This window comes from Cetorhinus maximus, chromosome 8 (assembly GCF_964194155.1).
Source record: "Cetorhinus maximus chromosome 8, sCetMax3.hap1.1, whole genome shotgun sequence".
NCBI lineage: Eukaryota > Metazoa > Chordata > Chondrichthyes > Lamniformes > Cetorhinidae > Cetorhinus > Cetorhinus maximus.
Genome location: NC_135886.1, coordinates 32446724 through 32466715, shown reverse-complemented (window position 1 = coordinate 32466715; position 19992 = coordinate 32446724). Strand labels below are relative to the sequence as shown.

General features: G+C 42.2%; 1 protein-coding gene across 1 annotated transcript in view; it reads right to left on the bottom strand.

Moving 5' to 3' along the window:
• Positions 1-19992, bottom strand: part of LOC144684080 (metabotropic glutamate receptor 4-like) — a 1228983-nt gene that overhangs the window by 609658 nt on the left and 599333 nt on the right. Inside the window, exons 8-9 of the mRNA XM_078547795.1 lie at positions 7811-7946; positions 5942-6096 (exon numbers count right to left, since the gene is read on the bottom strand). Coding sequence (XP_078403921.1) covers positions 5942-6096; positions 7811-7946 — 291 coding nt within the window. The remainder of the gene's footprint in view (positions 1-5941; positions 6097-7810; positions 7947-19992) is intronic.

Below are 19992 nucleotides of genomic sequence, written 5' to 3'. Positions count from 1 at the left end.
CTTATCTCATCTCATATTATCCATATATCCTTCTACTCCTTTTGCCCTCATATGTTTATTTAACTTCCCCTTAAAGGTCCCAACGCTACTTGCTTTTGTCGCTCTATGTGGTAGCTCGTCCCACATTCTCACAATGAGTGAACACTAAAGAGACACTAAAGTCATTATTCATGAAGTGACTCACAAATCAAAGCTTCCATATGAATAACTGAGAAAATAACTGAGAAACTGACTAAATGGGCAACAAATTGAATTTTATTTACAAAGTTAAGAATCCAGTTCAAAGCGAACATTCCTTTGGCAAGCAATTGAAGAGATCTGGAAGGCAAAGAACTCGATTTTACATTAAAATGTTCACTACAATTAGACCTCAGGGAAGATATTCTACATTGATGAATGGCATATTTGCAATTTTATTCCTCTGCTGCTGCAACCATACACCAGGAATCAAGTAAGCCCAGTTTCAATACAATTATGAAGATTTAATACATCTACTTAAACATATTTTAATTACTGAGGGTTGCAAAGGGTTGAAGGAGTGTAGGCTTGATCTCTAGCCACTAAATTCTCACACTCAGTTGCCACAAGTAGGAGGCACTAAGCAAAGAGTTCATCATCTTTACTGGGCTGGAGAAAAACCCAAAGGGTCATAGCTAGCAGGCAGCCAGAAGGACAATCGGGGAACCATGAAACCCACTGACCAGACCATCAACAGAACGATAGCTGGACAAGTTGGTCAAAGAGAAGAGATAGTTCTAGAAAGGGAAAAAGATTAAATAAATATCTTAAAAACTAATAGCTTTCCTAAGATAAGTCAGATGATGGGCAACTTTGAAAGTCTAGGAATGTTAATACACGATGTATTATTTTGCTAATAAAGATACATAATGTCCTTTCTGAAGAATCCTGCTTCAGACACCATGCAGTAGGCTTCATAGTCTTGAGTATATTAACAGCAAGTCTTTATGAACAACTCATAACTATATACATATATACAGTAGAGGGTACAGGTGTGGCGCTGAGTCCACCCTGGGTCTTTACACATCTCTATTCATCTCTAGACTGACTCCGGATCATGTACTTTCTTACATCACTGTGTAGGCCGTACTGTATTCAGTCCCATATTAACCCTGAATGTACCAGACCCTAATACACACTCCCCCCCACCAAGTCTTTGTCCCATGGATATAGAGTTACATTAGTTTACTTCAAGTCTTACATTGTTGTATGCCTTGTGCATTTACCTTATTGTTATAACATTAATGCTATTACTGTATTAACATTAACAACATTCTCGCTATTCTATCTGCCCCCTTCAAGTCCTTGAAGTTAGAGGTTCAGGCAGTCTGGAGGCCTTATAACCTTTTACATGTTGTTTGCCATTCTGTTGGGAGGGTGGTAGGCTCTGGTAATTCTGGTTCTTGCCAGTCCAACCTCCAAGTCAACCGCATTTGGGTATGGATTTATCCATTTCTTCCATTGCTTTATGTTAAACCAGGCCTGGTTGGTCTGGCTGGTTTGGCAGGGCATTGTTGTTGTTACTCTTGATTGTTTCTTGTGGAGTGGACAAAAATGATATTTGTCTGTTTGGTGGTGACTTTTCTTCGTTTTCCATTTAGGCCATCGGGAAGCTCTCTGAGGCTGAGGAAGAGCATTCTTGTGGCAAGAAGGAGATTAAGTAACATGCTCACCTCTGTTTTTTGCTGTTGATGGTGTGAGACTGCTACGAGGTTCCAGCATCCTTTGTGGTTTTGGCACACTGTGTGTGCACAGTGGTTGGTGTGTCTACCAACTGTACTATAATCATAGTTTGAGGCAGAGGCTCCTCAGACTGTTGATCCTTCTCTGGTACCACTTCCACTGGGGTTGCTATGGTAATCTCAAGTGTAGTAGGTTGTTCTGACCAGTGGGGACTTTCCAGGACCTGGAATGATGATGGACAAACCTGCCCCGCAAAAAGAGAAGAGATACTGCAGACGAAATCAAAGTCAGAATACTCTTTAGTTTTTGGGACTCAGGACCATGCTGTTCTGACTGGCTAACGACTGTGGTAGTCTTGACATCTTCTGTTGTCTGGAGGAGATTAAAGACCACAGAGGCATCCCCGTTCAGAAGAGAGAAAGGCTGATTCCGGACAATGTACGTCAGCTCAAAGACCTGTTTGTTGCCATACCTCAGTGGTTCAAAGGTCGTGCCAATGACCTGGAGTGTCCCGGTCATTCTAATCCAAAGGTCTTGGAGCTATGGTTCCTTATCTATCAGAACTGGCACGCTGGTACCTGAATCTAATTTAAAATTTGATGAACGTTTACCAGGCTGTCAGCATTCCAAAATGAAGAACCACATTTTCTGATGTCACCGAAGAAGCATGGCTATGCATCTAAACCTCGTGGATTACCTTTGGGATGTCTGCGCAGTGCTGGGGTTTTGACCTGCACAGTTTAGCAATGTGACCCTGTCGGTTGCAGTGGAAGCATTGGGCAGTACTCGCAGGACGCTTATTTCCAGTGAGGGCGCTTCACACTGCAGCGCTGGCAAGGTTGCTCTGCTGGGCAGTTCAGGAATTGTTTTCTTTGACTTAGATGGTCCCTGTGCTTCATTGACCTGATATGGTGAACTGAGGGTTGGTTTCTGCCCCAAGTAGTGTCTGTCCCCTTAGGATGGTCCTGTGTTGTTCGGGTAGCTCAGACAGTCTAGCTAACTGGATTGCCTTGTCTAGGGTAAGATCATCTTTTGCTTGTAGAGGTCAGAGAGCGGATCGTCTGCAACACCCATCATGATTTTATCTTGACTGAGCTCAGACTTTAATTCATCAGCCTCTAGAAATTGTTTATGAAGAAATCGACAGTTTTCACGAACACTTGGACTCGCTTATAAAATTTGGCTCCCTCCAATATTTCATTGGATCTCAGGTTGAAATAAACATTGAACGATTATAAACCATCATCAAATTTGGCTGATGACTCATTGATAGCTATTTGTGAACTGATGTCGTCTACAATTGTCCCAACTGAGTAAAGAAGTGTGTTGATTTGTTCAGCTTCCGAATTTTTTTTAAATTATTTAGGCCTGTAGCAATGCTGCATCTCAAAAATCTTTTCTTCCAAAGATTCCAAATCTGTGACTGGTATGGGCCATGGATGAGTCCCAGTGGAATCCCTGCTAGGGAAGTGTGGAATTGTGATTCATTTTGAAGATTTTTAAAAAGTGTGAGTGCAGCTTTAAGAGATTACAGGCTTCCAAGATGATGTCGCTGTTCACTGCCGAACAATGGATCTTCCCACACTTGCCGGGTTTTTGGCGAGCTTTCCAAAATGGTGGTGGCACGCTTCTGTCTGAAGAAGGTTCCACAATGGCTGCATGGGTAGGCTGGCTGCTGACTTAATTTAATCAGTGGTGTAACGTTGCAAGTTGGGATGATTGGAAAAGAACTACAGGCTTGCTGTTTAGGAATTCCGATGGTTGCCAGGTACCTGAAGTAGACAATTTTTTTTTTCTCTTTGCCGAACTCAGGAACCACGTGTTGAGACTCAGAGTCGGGGATTGGGATTAGCGATGCGTTTCCTTCAAACGGCGCTTCTGACTGAATGAACGAAAAGGGGTTCTCAGGACAGCCTGGCCTAGATTTTTTTGAAAAATCATGTCACCCTAGCAGGCTGTGAGCACTGCCTGTTGAAGGTGGGCTTCCAGGGGAAATTTAATGGAGTCTTATGCTGGAGTAAAACTTCTAGCTTTTCTCTTCCAAGATTTTCTCTGTTTGGAGCTTTCTCTTCCTGGTGAATTTTCTCTGTGTTTGTAGCTTCAGTTGGGAGTTTATTTCAGTTAAGGATCCCGTTGAAGGTGCCCTTTTACTTTGTTTTTCTGCATTCTTGTGAGGATAAGGGTTTTTGTTTCGGACTCTGCCCCCATGTAGAATCTTGCTTCAGACACCAGGAAGTAGGCTTCATAGTCTTGAGTATATTAACAGCAATTCTTTATTACATATATATACAGTAGAGGGTAGAGGTGTGGCACTGACTCTATCTTAGGTCTCTAAACATATCTAGACTGACCCTGGTTCTGGGTCATGTGCCTTCTTACATCACTGTGTGGGTGGTACTGTACGTACTCAGTCCCACATTAACCCTGTATGTACCAGACCCTACTACACTTTCAAGGCCATGAAGTCTAATAGTTAAGGAATAAAATCCCTACATCTTTCAGAGTTCAATTATTTTTAGTCAGGGAACTTTGCAAGTTGAAATGTGTTTGTCAGTTTCTGGCTTTAGCTTAGATGTGTACTGTATATTAATTGTATATTAATTCTGTTTAATTATATGCAGGCGGGGAGCATTAATTGTGTTTTCACTTGAGCACATGTAAAGAGACACCTACTGAAACTGTAGTGTGGTTGATTTAGGAGCTCTATGCTTGTAATGCTTCCCTCTGTAAATAAATGTAAGACTGAGAAAAGATTGGCTCCAGTTCTATCCCTCACCAACTGTCTTTCTCGTGTATAACACTGCATTTTAATATTTTTTCCATGGATAAGAAAGCATGTTGTCCATAGTGATAAGGGTTTCAATGCATTAGCTTGTAAATTCAATTGGGATCTGATCCTGGCAGCTAGACCTGTCTCATATTTCACTAAGTGTACTGCACCATTGGTCCCACCGAAGTTTGCCACTTGTCAGTTTGAAAAATCAGAAGTGCTGTGCCCTTGGTTGTTTGTGGTGCTTCCTCTGTTAGTCAACTGGAAACAGGGACAAATGTTTAGTAGAACTGGGGAGGAGGGAATTGCCCTGTGTCAGACGACTGCTTTGAAAGTAAAATAAATTATGTCCCAAATCTTCAGAGTACAGGTCCCAATCTTCAGCTAGTTAGCAGCGAGGTATACCTGGATTACATTGTTAGGTCCCAACTAAAGATCAAAGCACAGGAGCTCCTGACTAAAAGAATTGTCTCCCACTGGCCCCTTCATAAATGCTGATAGCTTGGATGCCTTTTAATTTTTGATTAATTTTTTTCAAGCATAACAATAGAAATTGCACTAAACATCTAGAGTTTGAGGGACAACTGAAGCATAAAAGGGAGGAAATTGTGTACATAACTAAAGTTTTTATATTATTAAATGTATTAGTAATGTATATTAATGTAATGGTACTATGATCTGGATAACACAATGGTGAGCTCTTCAGCAAATTAGATGCAGAGCCTGCAGTGCCAAGTACATAGGGGATTGGAGATCTGAGCACCAGCTGTGTCCTAAGCATATTAGATACGATTGTGCGCTGTAATCTTGAAAGAAGAACTCACCAAAAATGTCTTGAAGGATTCAGGTATCAAGCAATTAAATATAAATGCAAATTTGTGATATTGCTTTTTCCCCCAACTCCTTAAATCTCCTTTCCTGAGAGTAGTTTCCTTATTGTCGATGGAATGCAGAGCCAGCGCCGATCCTATTCCTGTCTGACAACCATATACATGCATTTCCAGCAGGGATTCACTGTACCATGATAAGGGCAACCACCCTGGTCTTCTTGTGTCTCTTCCCATGACCAGAGATATTGTGATTAATTGAAGAAGCCCTCACCCACACCAAATGAAATCAGCTAATTCATCATAAAGGAAGGATCAAAGCTGGTGATTTCCTGGTCTGGGTAGACCAGTGCAATAACACAACTCGCTTTTAATGTTCTATTTAATAAGCTTAGCTTTTCTTTTTATTTTGCTCAACCCCTGAAGAGTTGAAATAACTGCTGAAAGTAAAATCTGATCACAGAACTTAAACTGGGGCACATATTGTAAATTGCAATTGAAGCCCGCAGAAGACTAATGAAAAAGACTTGCAGATTTAAAAGAAGACAAGGTAAACTACTATAAAAGTTTGCGGTTATTCCTGTTCATAGGGCCAGGAGAAAAATAAATTAAATGGCTGGAATACAAGGCCAGATTCTCTCACCTCGGACTGAAAGCCTCCTGGGGAGGATAGTGACAGCTCCCACAGCTGCATCCTCCTGATGCAGTACTGGTGTTACTTTTGAACCCCAACTGTCGGATCCAACCCACAAGAAGTGGCCGGTCTGATTGGCCCTTTTTGTCGCCTCCAGCACTCGCCTACACAGACAGAAAAAGAACATGAAAGTAATTACTTTAATACTTATTTGCTGGGAGCAAAAACTATGCCTTGGGGAGATGACACAAAATTGATTACTGCACTCGGAAAACTAATTTGGTCACTGCACCTATTGTAGAACTACAATATATTACTTGACAAGTAAGTTGTGAATGATCCCTTAGGTAAAAAGCAACATTACTGGCACTCTCAACTTTTTGACATGATTACCTCTATGCTATTTTTTCCTTAGCAACCTTAAAAATCACTAAAAGGGCATTTGTCATTATTTCTTGATATCATCCTTCAGCCTGCAGAGTAGAAAGCAATTTGCCTTTTTTTTTTGCCGGGGGAGAGTTAATTAGATTTTAGTTGCGTATTTTGTAATGTGTTGTTGAGAAAATGGGGATCAGTTGATTCACAATAATTGTTTTAAATGAGCAGTTTTCCATGATGGATTAGTCAATGTAAAATTAGAAAGCTGTTTTCTTATATAGCTTGTCTATTCCTTTTCATTATATATCACGAGTAGTAGTTATATCATGGACTGTTACACCACAGGGGCTGCAGCGGTTCAAGAAAGCAGTTCACAACCACCTTCTCAAGGGCAATTAAAAATGAACAATAAATGTTGGTCTAGCCAGCGACACCCATATCCCATGAATGAATAAAAAAAAAATCAGAGGATAACTATGACTGAGGGGCAGCACGGTGGCACAGTGGTCAGCACTGCTCCCTCACAGCTCCAGGGACCCGGTTCGATCCTGACCTCGGGTCTCCGTGTGGAGTTTGTACCTTCTCCCAGGGGCTGTCTGGGTTTCCGCTGGCTGCTCCTGTTTACTCCCAGCATCCAAGGACGTGCTGGTTGGGTGGATTGGTTATGGTAAATTGTCCCCGTGTGTGTGTGACTGCGTGCCCTGTGATGGGTTGGTGCCCATTGCCTGTCAGGTTAGGCTTCGACTCCACGCAACCCTGAATTGGATGAAGTGGCTTTGGAAAAGTGAGCAAGTTATGAATGAGGAGCCCACCTTAGATCTCATTGGGAAATATGCTAAACATGCTAGTCCATTCTATGCACCTCTTTAGTGTAACATAAAATTCTCTGACATCAGTGCACATTTACATTTCACTCATTTAAACTTGTGACACTGGTTGGCTATCATCATTTAATTTGATGTCTGGATTTAACTTTTCTCGGTTAACTATAGAAGATCCCTTCCTTTTAAGGATGAAAAATCTGAATCTCTCTAGCCTTTCCGTAACCCTTAGCATATCTAGCATTAGGAGATTAATCTTGGCTTATCCATTTACAAGACTTCAAATGGTCTTGTATTTCAGTCGCCTGCACACAGTGCTCAAGGTGTGGTCAGGCTAGATTTTATGTACAGTTGAGCATGACATCCTCTACCACTACTCTTCTAGCTATATAGTTCAGCATTTTACTAAATCTCCTAGACTCCTTTCAACGTGCTATTTCACCCCTACTCATTAAATACGTGTGATACTTGTTTTCTTTTCTCATGTCCAGTACTTTCCCATTATCTCTAATAAATGCCTTTTGCCATGGTTCCATCATATTGTATGTAGCTCATTGTTCTTGAATTGCCTTCTCTGATTCACCTGTCTCTCTTAGTTTGCTATTATCTATAAATTGAACCATTGAACACTGAGCTTTGTGAATATGAGATATCTTTCATCTGCAGTATCAAGGCTCACCTAATGTCATCTTCGTTAGCAAATAGAATGACTCCACGTGCATTGGGGGTTTCCAGTAGTCGCTTGATAATTTTGTCAAACTCTACTCGCTTGGGATCTCGTGGAATCTTCAATGACTGGGCCACACAGACGCCACCTGCAGTGAGAAAGTACAAAGCATGAGCTCTCTCATATAGTGAGAGTTACTGATTGCTTATAACATTATGCAGAGTGCAATCTCAACTCTTAACAGCCAGCCTGTTGAGAAATGGGACATCTACAGAAGAATTGCATTGATTACTTGATTCATCAATTTATAATCAGCAAATGTAAAATTACTTCAGCAATCAATGTCAGAAAATACTAACAACAGAAGGTCCAAGGATTGTGTTTGCCATAAAGAAAAATAATTAACAACTTCACCATCAATAAAAGACGGTTTTAATGTGAAAAATGTCTCTATTGATCACAGGAGATCCAGTAAAAAAAACAAAAAATTACAAAATAAATTCACCATTTGAAAATCCGAAGTGACATGGATAAAGAGGGAGTGCGATCAATCAGAAATAGTCCCTACGCAGAAATTCTTTATTCCTATTTATACACTGAACTGGTTCATTGCTTCACATTTTCTGGACAGCTTTATAGCTACACTGTTAGAGTGGAGTTGCGATACCTTTTTCAGGAAATTCATTGTAATTGATTTATACTGGTTTTACGCCGAAATGTCACTACCTGCTAATGTCCTCAATCGGTTTTACATCGCTTCTGAGATACGTCGGCTGAAACCCTCTGCTGCGCATTTGCATAGCTGTACCTTGTTAAAAGGACTAGTTTATTCAGGTAATAAAAGCAATATACTGCAGATGCTGATGAAATAAAAACAGCAAGTGCTGGAAAAAGTCAGCAGGTTTGGCAGCATCTGTGGAGAGGGAAATAGAGTTAACATTTCGAGCCCGATACAACTCTGAGTTTTTCCAGCACTTTGTGTTTTTATTTTAGTTCATTCAAGGCTCCTGAATTTGTGCAAATAATCCACTAGCATTGATGTACACCCAAAGATTTAGGCAGAGAATGCCCTAAAATCACCTCATATGCAGAGTAACTGAGCTATCCAAAGTTTCAGAGAAATGTTATGCCTAATTTCTTGCCTTAATATTTCTAACTGACACTTGACTATACTTAACCAAAGTGCTGTCAGTCTTAGTGCACTTCATATTTTCAGCCTCCCTTCTCACATGTTCAGAAGGTGGAATGGCCTTTCAAATGGGCACATCTCTGCTCTACATAATAAGGAAGAGGAGCAACAAAAACAAGAGACTCTATTGGTGATACTGATTTTGGGCTTGCTTTATGCCAGTTTTCACATTAGCCATAGGTTAGTGAACTTTGCAGGAAATTTTGCCATACTTTGCCATACTTCCCATTGGCAAGAACCACACAGGAACTATTGTAAATTTCAGAGTAATTTCTGAGTATTCGTGATACAAGAAAGTTTGGCCCGTCTGTTATATTTATCAAAGCTTTGAACTCAAGGGTTAGTCAGATGGACTGAACTGTTCTTTTTTTCCAAGATTCTTCGAATACCATAAAGCTCCAACTACAGGAGTACATCTTTAGGAATACTGCATGAGATGTGACAGCATTCTTCAGTGAATATATTTATGAAATGGATGTGTTGCTGTCAGATCTGATGAAATAAGATCCACAGAATAACAACTTAGTGAGATTATATTTGACATAAACATGTGAGCATTTCAAATTTTGTTTTAAATGTTGCTGATGTATTTAACACTTACAATGAACAGGTCGGTCTGCACTGCTTTACATACACATGAGTGATCTCATCATAATTTTAATACTAAGTTCTCTTTATTTACAAAATTAAGCAATTTTTCTTTTTAAAAAAGTGAGAGATTGTGATGAACACTGTGCTGTCTTTGTATTTTCTGTTGGGGTACAAAGCATTTGGAACCATAGGCCAATAAGACAGCAACTGTTGATTGACAAGTAGAAGAATGTGCAGCAGTTGATAGTAAAGTGCAAACTGATTTGAGCAATCAGTCATAGGAACTTAGGCTACAACAAACAGGACACCTCCTTATCACTGACCATCCGGCTCACTGTCTCTCCTTCTCCCAGACCTTCCTTCTCCCTGACCCTCCAGCTCGGTGTCTCTCCTTCTCCCCGACCCTTCGGCTCACTGTCTCTCCTTCCCCCCCTACCCTCCAGCTCACTGTCTCTCCTTCCTCTCCTTCTTCCCAACCCTTTGGCTCGCTGGCTCTCCTTCTTCCCAACCCTCCAGCTCGCTGTCTCTCCTTCTCCCTGACCCTCCAGCTCACCATCTCTCCTTCTCCCTGACCCTCCGGCTCACCATCTCTCCTTCGCCCTGACCCTCCGGCTCACCGTCTCTCCTTCTCCCTGACCCTCCGGCTCACCGTCTCTCCTTCTCCCTGACCCTCCGGCTCACCATCTCTCCTTCGCCCTGACCCTCCGGCTCACCGTCTCTCCTTCTCCCTGACCCTCCGGCTCACCGTCTCTCCTTCTCCCTGACCCTCCGGCTCACTGTCTCTCCTTCTCCCCAGCCCTCTTGTTCCTGACTCTTCTGCTCCCCAACCATCCGGCTCCCTGACTCTCCAGCTCACTGTCTCTCCTTCTCCTCAACCCTCCTGCACCCGACCCTTCTGCTGATAGCCACTCTTTCCCCCGACCCTCCGGCTCGCTGTCTCTCCTTTTCCTCAACCCTCCTGTATCCGATCCTTCTGCTCACTGCCTCTCTTTCTCCCGACCCTTCGGCTCGCTGTCTCTCCTTCTCCCCGACCCTACATCATTTTGATTATGGCTGATTTTCTACCTCAACTCCACTTTCCCATTCACTCCCCATATCCGTTGATTCCCTGGGAGATAAAAAAACTATGTCAGCCTTGAATTTTTTCAGCAATGGGGCATCCATGACCTTTTGGAGTAGAGAATTCCAAAGATTCACAATCCTCAAAGTGAAGAAATGTCTCCTCATCTCAGTCGTAAATGATCGAACCCTCATCCTGAAGCTATGCCCCCATGTTTTAGGTTCTCCACCCAGGGGAAACAACTACATCAGACCTGGACAAAATGATGTTAAAAAGAAACTCCTAAATGTTAAACACAGATGTTGGGCCTATTAACTGACTGGTGTTAAAGCAGAATGATTTAAAATATGGTGACTTAAAATGAGGACTTACTGGATATTCTTCCTTAGATGTGGAGACCAAAAGTGCGCACAGTGCTTCAGGTGTGGTCTCACCATAACTCTATATAATTGTAGAAAGACTTTGTGTTACTTGTGGAAGTGGTGGGAGCGGAGTCCTTACAGTTGCTAAGTCTTTCTGAGTTGCACAGACACAAGACTCAACCAGACGATGCACCTGTTCAGGCACTCACACTTTGATGGGATTAGTAAAGTAGACATTTGGGTTTTCACTTGGTGATGCACACTTCACAAGTGAGCAAGAGCAGATGGGGACAGCAGTGGAGAGTTCACTTTGGAGAGCAAAACCCTCTCAAAGCTCTGCTCAGCTGGGTGCAGATGCTGTATTTTTAGGGCATCGATTAAGAGTATAATTATTGAGCAGCAGCAGCAATGTGTAATGCACTGACAGGCATTCAAAGTTGGCTCACCACAATTGCGGAGATTAGAGAAGTGCACCTCAAGCATGAGGGGCGTGATATTACAGGCCACTGAGATGATGTCTTCTTCCAATGATAGTCACCAACACCATGGAATAAGCTCCAATCAAATGTGTCTACACACAGCTTCAACACTGTCATATAAACTCTGGTCGCCATCATGTCTGTTACCTTAAATAAGTTGACACATACCTTAGCCTTACAACATCCCACTAATCAGCACCAAACTGCTCTCCAGCACAGTGGTATCAAGGACGTGCAGCTGGGCCATGAGAGCGATGATGGTGTAAACAGACATGGATGTGGGGGCTCCATTCAAAGCAATTTAACTTTTCACCCACAGCTCCTCTCTCAGTCAGAAACCCATGTGCTACCTTGTCTCCTCATGGCTGATTCTGCTCCTGTAGAGGTGCAGGTGGACCAATCTTTGATGGAGCCCTCAAATAAATGTTATTCATTTTCTCCACTTTCCAGTCTTGTCCACACTCAGGTGTTGGTATTAAATGGCCTTCTAAGTTGCTTCTTGATGAATTGATAGCGACCGATGGGGTTTTTGAAGGTGTAATTGGTTGGTTGCAGGCAGGGCTGCTTTGTGTCAGTGGCGGGGAGATGAAGCACAAAGAGTGGTGTTTGCATTTCCTTGTGACATGGGTCCATTGGCGCAGCCTAAGTGAACCTTGCATCATTAAAGACATCCCTGCAATTGTGGGTAGCAGTGAGAGAAGTTACAGATGCGAGAAGTCACGTTCTCCCTCCTCTTTTTCTTTCCCCTACCCCTCTGACTAGCCTTCACCTCGTTCCTCCTGCAGGTCCAAGCTTCACTTGGTCATGTAATGTTGTACAGAGCCCAGCAAACCATAGCTATTCTAGAGACCCTGGCTGGTGCATACTGCAGGCCATCTGCAGATAACCTGTTCAATCACATATCTGCTGGTGATATGGCACTTGTTGAAGCACTGTTGGCCATTTTTCTGACGGATGTCATCAGCCAATTTTGCAGGGGGCATCCCTTGCCGCCTAGCAGCAATCCTTTAAGTCTGCTCCCAGATCCAAAGAGATCAGGGAGGGTGGATGGCTGCAGTCTTAATGGAGTGGAAACTCTGTTAGTTGATGACTGTTCGTGGTTGTTCCGTGGGAGGCCAGATTGCCATGTGTGTTACAGTCGATGACGCCCTGCACATGTGGGGAAACCAGCCAGAGCCACAAAACCAAGCACCCACTCATTCTGACTTGCGTCATCAGTGGCAAAGTTGACATAATTTCCCCCTTGTCAAAAAGCCATCAGTTTTATGCATTTGTGGGTGGCCAACTGCGAGATCCTGAATATGTTCATGGCAGAGCCCGGGAAGGAACTGGAAGCAAAAAAGTTAAGGGCAGTGGTGGCTTTCAGAGTGTTATGGTCCCCATGGAGACAAACAAATGAAAAGAACCAAATGACGCCAACAGAAAAAGAAAGGCATAAGATTTTACTTTAACAATGAAACTAAAATCAATATAAATTACACATGAATTAACTGGCAAATTGCAGTCAATATAAACTATAAATTGTACTTTAAATAGCAGATACAACAAAGATAGATCGCATGGGTTTACTGGGCAGTCCACTTAGTATATATTGCACCAAATCCAACCACAAAGTCCATCAAAACTCAATTTCTTCAGGCCGAATTCCAGCTCCTTTTCTTCAAGCAGGACTTAGTCCCCAATTTCCATCCGGCAGCAGCTTTAATCCACCTGAGTTCCACGTGTACTATTTTCATCAAAAGGTACACCTTTTCAGATCCCTCTCAGCTCTGCTCCCGGATTCAGCTGCCTTGGTCTTCTTTTCCAACTATGCAACCGCCTCTTCTCTTCACAGCCTGCCTGTAATGCTGAGATCATCCCATAGCTCTATCCTTTGCCTGGTTTCAATCAGTTTCTGTTTCCCTGGTAACCTAAGTCCATTTCCCAGAAACTTAAAGTCTTAATTTCTCTTTCATTTAGGGACTGTCTTAAAAAAAATAAGCTTTGAGACCACAGTTGGTCCACCCAACAATCCATTCAACAAGCCATCTGCTGATACCAGCTTGCACATGCTTCCCCACTGGTCCCGTGAACAATGGATTCCATCACAATAGCCATTGATTAACACATAGCCACTAGGTCCAACTGGCAACAGGTCTTCTAGCAAGCTGCAGATGTTTGTCATCATCTGACATCCTGAGATTTCTGACACACTGGTGCTCAGACATGACAAGGAAACTCAACATCTGCCTGTTGATGCTGTTTTGTGTATATTGCCTTCTGTGAGCTGCACCTCTCGACGACTGCACTTCTGTTATGAAGTTACAGGCCGGTGATCGGCAGGTTTCTGCAGGTGTTGTTTCTAGTACTCGTGTTCAACTGAACTTCCATCTTCAACTAAAGTTCAATCTAAAGCAGCATAAAGGAGTATCCTTCCTGATGTGATACAGTAAACCTCTAAACTATAGAAAGTAGCCTCACGCATAAGTACTGCAAACAACTATTTCCCACTAGCAGGTAAGAAATCCACAGGCCATATTTACCTCAGATTGATTCAGCCCCTCAATTGCCACCATTTACTGGGCTTTGCAAATTGAGTTTCAGGAAGCTTGAGGTTAAAGTCAAAAGGACCTGAGGTATCTAATTGAGCAATTAACATATTGTAATTGGTAACAAGCCTCTCTCAAGGGATTGGACACACACAATCAAACATGCTCAAGTTAAATGGTGGGTTGGACCCAGCTTGGTGTCAGCTGTGGCTCAGTTCATAGCACCCTCGCCTTTGAATCAGAGGGTTGTGGGTTCATGTCCCACTCCTGGAAACCAAGAACTGTGATTGTACTCGAAAGAGTTGCAATCTGTGACTGTTGATAACTCGAAAGAGTTCCTGAAAGGCTGACATTTTTCTGGTTTTAACCCTCTCCCACCCATCCACCATGCACTCCTCCAGCTTAAAATTCAGCCCACGGCCTGGTGTTTGACTAGATTTTGTGCTGAAGTCCCTTGTGTGGAGCTTGGACCGACAACACTTTGAAGTGACAATGTTATCACTGAGCTGTGGTTGACACTCGATATAATATAACTGGATTTGTCTAGTAAGGTTTAGATATTTTATTAATATTCATACAAAGGCTTTAACTAAATAAATGACAACACGAACAATATGAGAAATGTAAATAACATACAGTATATACATAAAACCATACTGCTTTTGAAAAGGTCATCCTACATTTCTGGTATCTCCATGAAAAGGTAACGAACAAAAGAAGGAATCATTTTGTCAAATGTAGCAGCAACAAATAAATCACTGAAGTTAAGATACTGTAGTTAGGAAATACTTATTTGAAGCATCATTTGTGTAACAGAAGGATTTTATCCTTGAAAGACACATCTTCTAAAGTAGAAAATCAGATATTCCGTTTTTCATTGATTATATTTGCGCTGGTGTTCCCTATAATTGATACATCCAAAAATACAGCAAAATACCATTACAGCAACACAATGTATTAATGCTGTGGTGCTGCGAATTTGAAGATACAATTGAAGTCAGCTACCTGTGCAACAATCATTCAGGTTCAAGGTACTTAGCCTAGAGATTGGCTTGTGTCTGAATTAGTGCATCCCAGGTGCCTGTGGTAGCACCAGATAAAATTGGATCATTGGCCTCTTTTGTTTACTATTAACAAGTGTGACTGTCAGCCACAACCCCTGAGGTCGCTCTCTGGTCGCAGGAAGAATGAAGACTGGCCAGCTCTGACCCCAGCTCGAGAGCCTGGTAGGGAACATGAAGGCAATCAGGGCGGGGGGGGGGCGGTGGGGCACGGGGGTGTTTGTGAATTGCTACAGGCGACAGCCCATGAATTTAAAATTCCTCCTGCCTTCACAGTAAGATAAATAAAAAAAAAAACAGGCCTTTCTGGTGGCAGCCTCCAGTGACTCTGTTTAAGGCCTGCTAGTTTTGTTGCCTAGCACCTGAGAATATTGATCATAGCATGTGTGTTGTATGCTGCAGTCAGTGACTTACAAATTTTGGAAACAAACCTCAAAACAGGCATTCGGACTCCCAACATGCATGTGCAATGGGCCTAATGCCTTTTTCAGGCAATAGGCCTGGACAGTTTCCAGACTAAGCTACTGAGAAGTCCAAATTAGAGACTTGCTATCTGGCCAACAATGGATTACATATTCTCTCAATATAGGGATACAATGAACATATGGGGCAGAATTTTACATTTGGCGTGCGGGCGCGCGCCCAACATGCCGGAATGTAATATGACACACGATGATGTTGGCGTGCGTCCCGACGTCATCACGCTGTCTCACGATATTTCATTCGGTGGGCCATGCTGGAGCCAGCTGTGCGCTCGCCGGTAATCAAAAGGCCTATCAAGGCCATTAACAAACTAATTAACTTCAAATTTACACTGCCCGTCCAACCTAACGGTTGACGGGCAGGCGAAAAGGCTAAGTGGCCTTTACATTGTTTAGGAAACCTCATCCATGAGCGGGATGAGGTTTCCTAAAGCTTTTACAAATTAAATAAAAACTTTCGTTTGACATTAAAAACATGTCCCATGTCATGTGACACAATCACATAAGGGGACATGTTTCATTAAATTTTTAACGTGTTTAATCATTTTTTTCAAAAGCACTTCAATCTCCCTGAGGCAGCTCTGTGCCTCAGGGAGATTGAAGTGCTCTATTGCGCGCATTGCACGAAAGAGCGCTAGACCCGACTCTCCCTCCTTCCCCTGCCCTCACAGGTAGCGCTCGCTACCACTCGTGGTCCATACTGGGCAGACCTTAATTGGCCCAACCATGTGAAATCACAGTGCGGAACCGATCTGTGATCGCCCCCGCTCTCTGCCGCCGAGCCCGCCCGGCCAATGAAAAATCACCGAACGAAATATCGCGAGACAGGGCGATGACGTCGGGATGCCTGACATCATCGTGCATCATATTACGTTCAAATGTAAAATTCTGCCCCAGGTTTCACATGTACTCTGACAGCGGCTACTGTTTCTCTGCTTAATGCCGTCCTTTCTATTGGAATCTTGGTTTACAGTTTATCAATGATACAAGTTGGCGGTAAAATCTTGAATAGCACTCTTTTAGTAGTGACTCAGACTTTGATTCTCAAGTTGACCATAAAGTTTCCAATTTCCCACTGTTAAGCATCTCCCTTTTCCATTTAATGAACTCCATAAGGATCTTCTATATGTTCTGCTGAAAATCCATTTGACCTGAGTCATCACAAGTTGCACAAACATGGATCATGTAGTTGTAAGCAATTTCTTTTAAATTTATTAGAACTATAGCTACAAAAGGTGCATAACTAACAATCCTCAGGTGCGTGTAGAGAATTTCTTTCCTTCACAGATGAAAAGATACGTTATGTGGACCAGACTGCCAGCAAAAGTTGCAAATGCTGTGCTGATTAATCCGTTTAGAAAGAGAATAGAAAACTATATGATTAATAAGGGGATTAAAGATTGAAATTTGTTAATCAATGGGCCAGGAGCAGGAAAAAGGACAGTGATGCCTAATTGTTATAAAAAACAACCCGTCTCATTCACTGGTTAATTTTACTTCTGGGAATCACTCACTCCCAATCTGCCTCGCATGTGGCTCCAGCCCCACACTATGTCCTTGTTTCTTGATGTAACCTGAAGCAATCTGTCAATCAAAGAAAGTAGCCCTCCACCAGATTCTCAGGGCAACTGCCAATAAGGATTAGACAATAAATATGATCATGCCATCATCACGCCACACCACAAGAGCAAATTAGAAAAAAGAATAATTTAATGGAACATAACAAATTAATTTTTCCAAGACTCTGGAAATGCACATGGAATACAACTGACAAATTACATAGGTTGTGATGATAAATTGCTATCCTGGAGTTTTACAAACTCACCTTTGTGCAGAGGGGAAGGGGAGTCCTTCTGAAAACTTTACATGTGATTATCCATCTCCCCGAGATTAAACTGTTAGGGCTGGATTTTACCACTGGCTTCAGGACACCATTATTGGAATCAAATGGAGGTCCTGACTCGACACTTTCTAACAGCACGACCAACAGCGAAATCTTCCAGGAGGAAGCTTCCAAGTTTGCCATTTTAGAACATGCTGTCATATTGAGGCCAGCTTCTGATACTGCAGGCTCAATCACAGGGCCAGCAGCCTCATCAGGAAGGTGGGTGCTGCTGAGGCAGGTTGGGTCCATGAGGGCTCCTCAACATGGAGTTTTTACAAGTATTTAAAAAGGAAAAGAGTAACTAAAGTCAACATGGGTCCTCCAGAGAACGAGTCTTAGTGAATTAATAATGGGAAATAAGGAAGTGTTAAATTTTGTGTCTCTTTTCACTGTAAAAGACATTAATAACAACCCAGAAATACTTGTAAATCCAGAGGTGAACAGAGGGAGGAACTTTAAACAATTACAGTCATGAGGGAAAGGGTACTGGGAAGAATATTAGAAATAAAGGCTGACACATCCCCAGGACCTGATGGGACTTCATCCAAGGGTCTTAAAAGGAGTGGCTGCAGAGATAGTAGATGCATTGATTAAATTTTTCAAACTTCCTTAGATTCTGGAAAAGTCCCATCTGATTGGAAACTAGTGAATGTGACTCCTCTATGCAAGGAAGGCGGGAAACAGAAAACAGGAAACTACAGACTGGTCAGCCTAACATCAATCATAGGGAAAATGCTAGAATCTATTATTAAGGGGGTTATAGCAGAGAATTTAGAAAATCTTAACGCAATCAAGCAGAATCAATATGGTTTTGTGAAAGGGAAGTCGTGTTTGACTAAGGGTTCTTTGAGAAAGTAAAAAGCAACATAGATAAAGGAGAAGCTGTAGATGTGATGCACTTGGATTTCCAAGAGGCGTTTGATAAGGTGCCACATCAAAGGTTACAGCACAAAGTAAGAGCTCATGGTGCAGGATGTAACATATTAGTATGGATAAAGGATTGGTTGGCTCACAGGAAGCAAAGAGTAGGGATAACTGGACCATTTTTGGAGTGGCAAGTTGTAACTAGTGGAGTATCACATGGATCAGTGCTGGATCTTCAACTATCCACAAACTATATAAATTACTTAGATGAAGGGATTGAAGATATGGTTGCTAAATTTGCTGATGACACAATGATAGGGCACAGAGTAAGTCATGAGGAGGACACAAAGCCTCTGCAAAGGGGTATAGACAGATTAAATGAGTGAGCACAAATTTGGCAGATAAAGTATAATGTGGAAAAATGTGAACTAGTCCACTTTGGTAGGAAAAATAGAAAAGCAGTATGTTATTTAAATTGTGAGAGATTGCTGAACTCTGGATGTCCTGATACACAAATCACAAAAAGTTGGTACGCAGGTACAGCAAGTGATCAGGAAGTTGGTATTTATTGCAAGGCGAATGGAATATAAAAGTAAGGAATTTTTGCTGCATTTGTACAGGGCATCTGTGGGACCACATCTAGGGTATTATGTACAGTTTTGCTTTCTGTAAGAAAGGACTTTTTAAAAAATTCATTCACGGGATGTGGGTGTCGCTGGCTAGGCCAGTATTATTACCCATCCCTAATTGCCCTTGACAAGGTGGTGGTGAGCTGCCTTCTTCAACCGCTGAAGACCTTGTGGTGTAGGTACATCCACAATGCTGTTAGGGAGGGAGTTCCAGGATTTTGACCCAGCAACAGTAAAGAAACGGCAATATATTTCCAAAGTCACGATGGTGAATGGCTTGGAGGGGAACTTCCACGTGGTGATGTTCCCATGTGCCTGCTGCTCTTGTCTTTCTAGATGGTAGTGGTTATGGTTTTGGAACATGCTGTCTACGGAGCCTTGGTGAGTTCTTTGGTGAGTTACATTAGAAGCAGTTCATCGAAGATTCACTTGACTGATCCCTGGGATGAAGAGGTTATCCTGTGAGCAAAGTTGGGCCTGTGTCTACTAGAGTTTACAAGAACGAGAGGTGATCATATTAAAACATATAAGACCATGAGGGGACTTGACAGTGTGAAAATTGAAACAATGTTTCCCTTGTGGGAAATCCTAGAGCTAGGAGATATAGTTTAATAACAAGTGGTCTCCCATTTAAGACAGAGATGAGGAGAAACTCTTTCTCCTAAAGGGTCATTAGGATGTGGAATTCATTTCCTTAGACAGCAGTGGAGGCAGGGTCATTAAATATATTCATGGCTGAGTTAGATAGATTCTTGATTAGCAATGGAGTTAAAGGTCATAGAAGGTAGGCAGGAAAGTAGAGTTGAGGCTACAACAAGATCAGCCATGATCTTATCAAATGGTGGAGCAGGCTCAAGGGGCCGAATGGCCTACTCCTCCTAACTCGTATGTTCGTATATCTTTTCTTCAAGGCTTGAAATTTTAAATTGATAAACTTTGGGGACAAGTTCATAAGCATTAAGGACCACAGTTTTAATTGCCTTGTAATTTGAGGATTGTTCTTCCAAAAGACTAGAATAAACACCTATTGCATTCCCCAGCAAAGCACTCCGCAAAATAAGAGT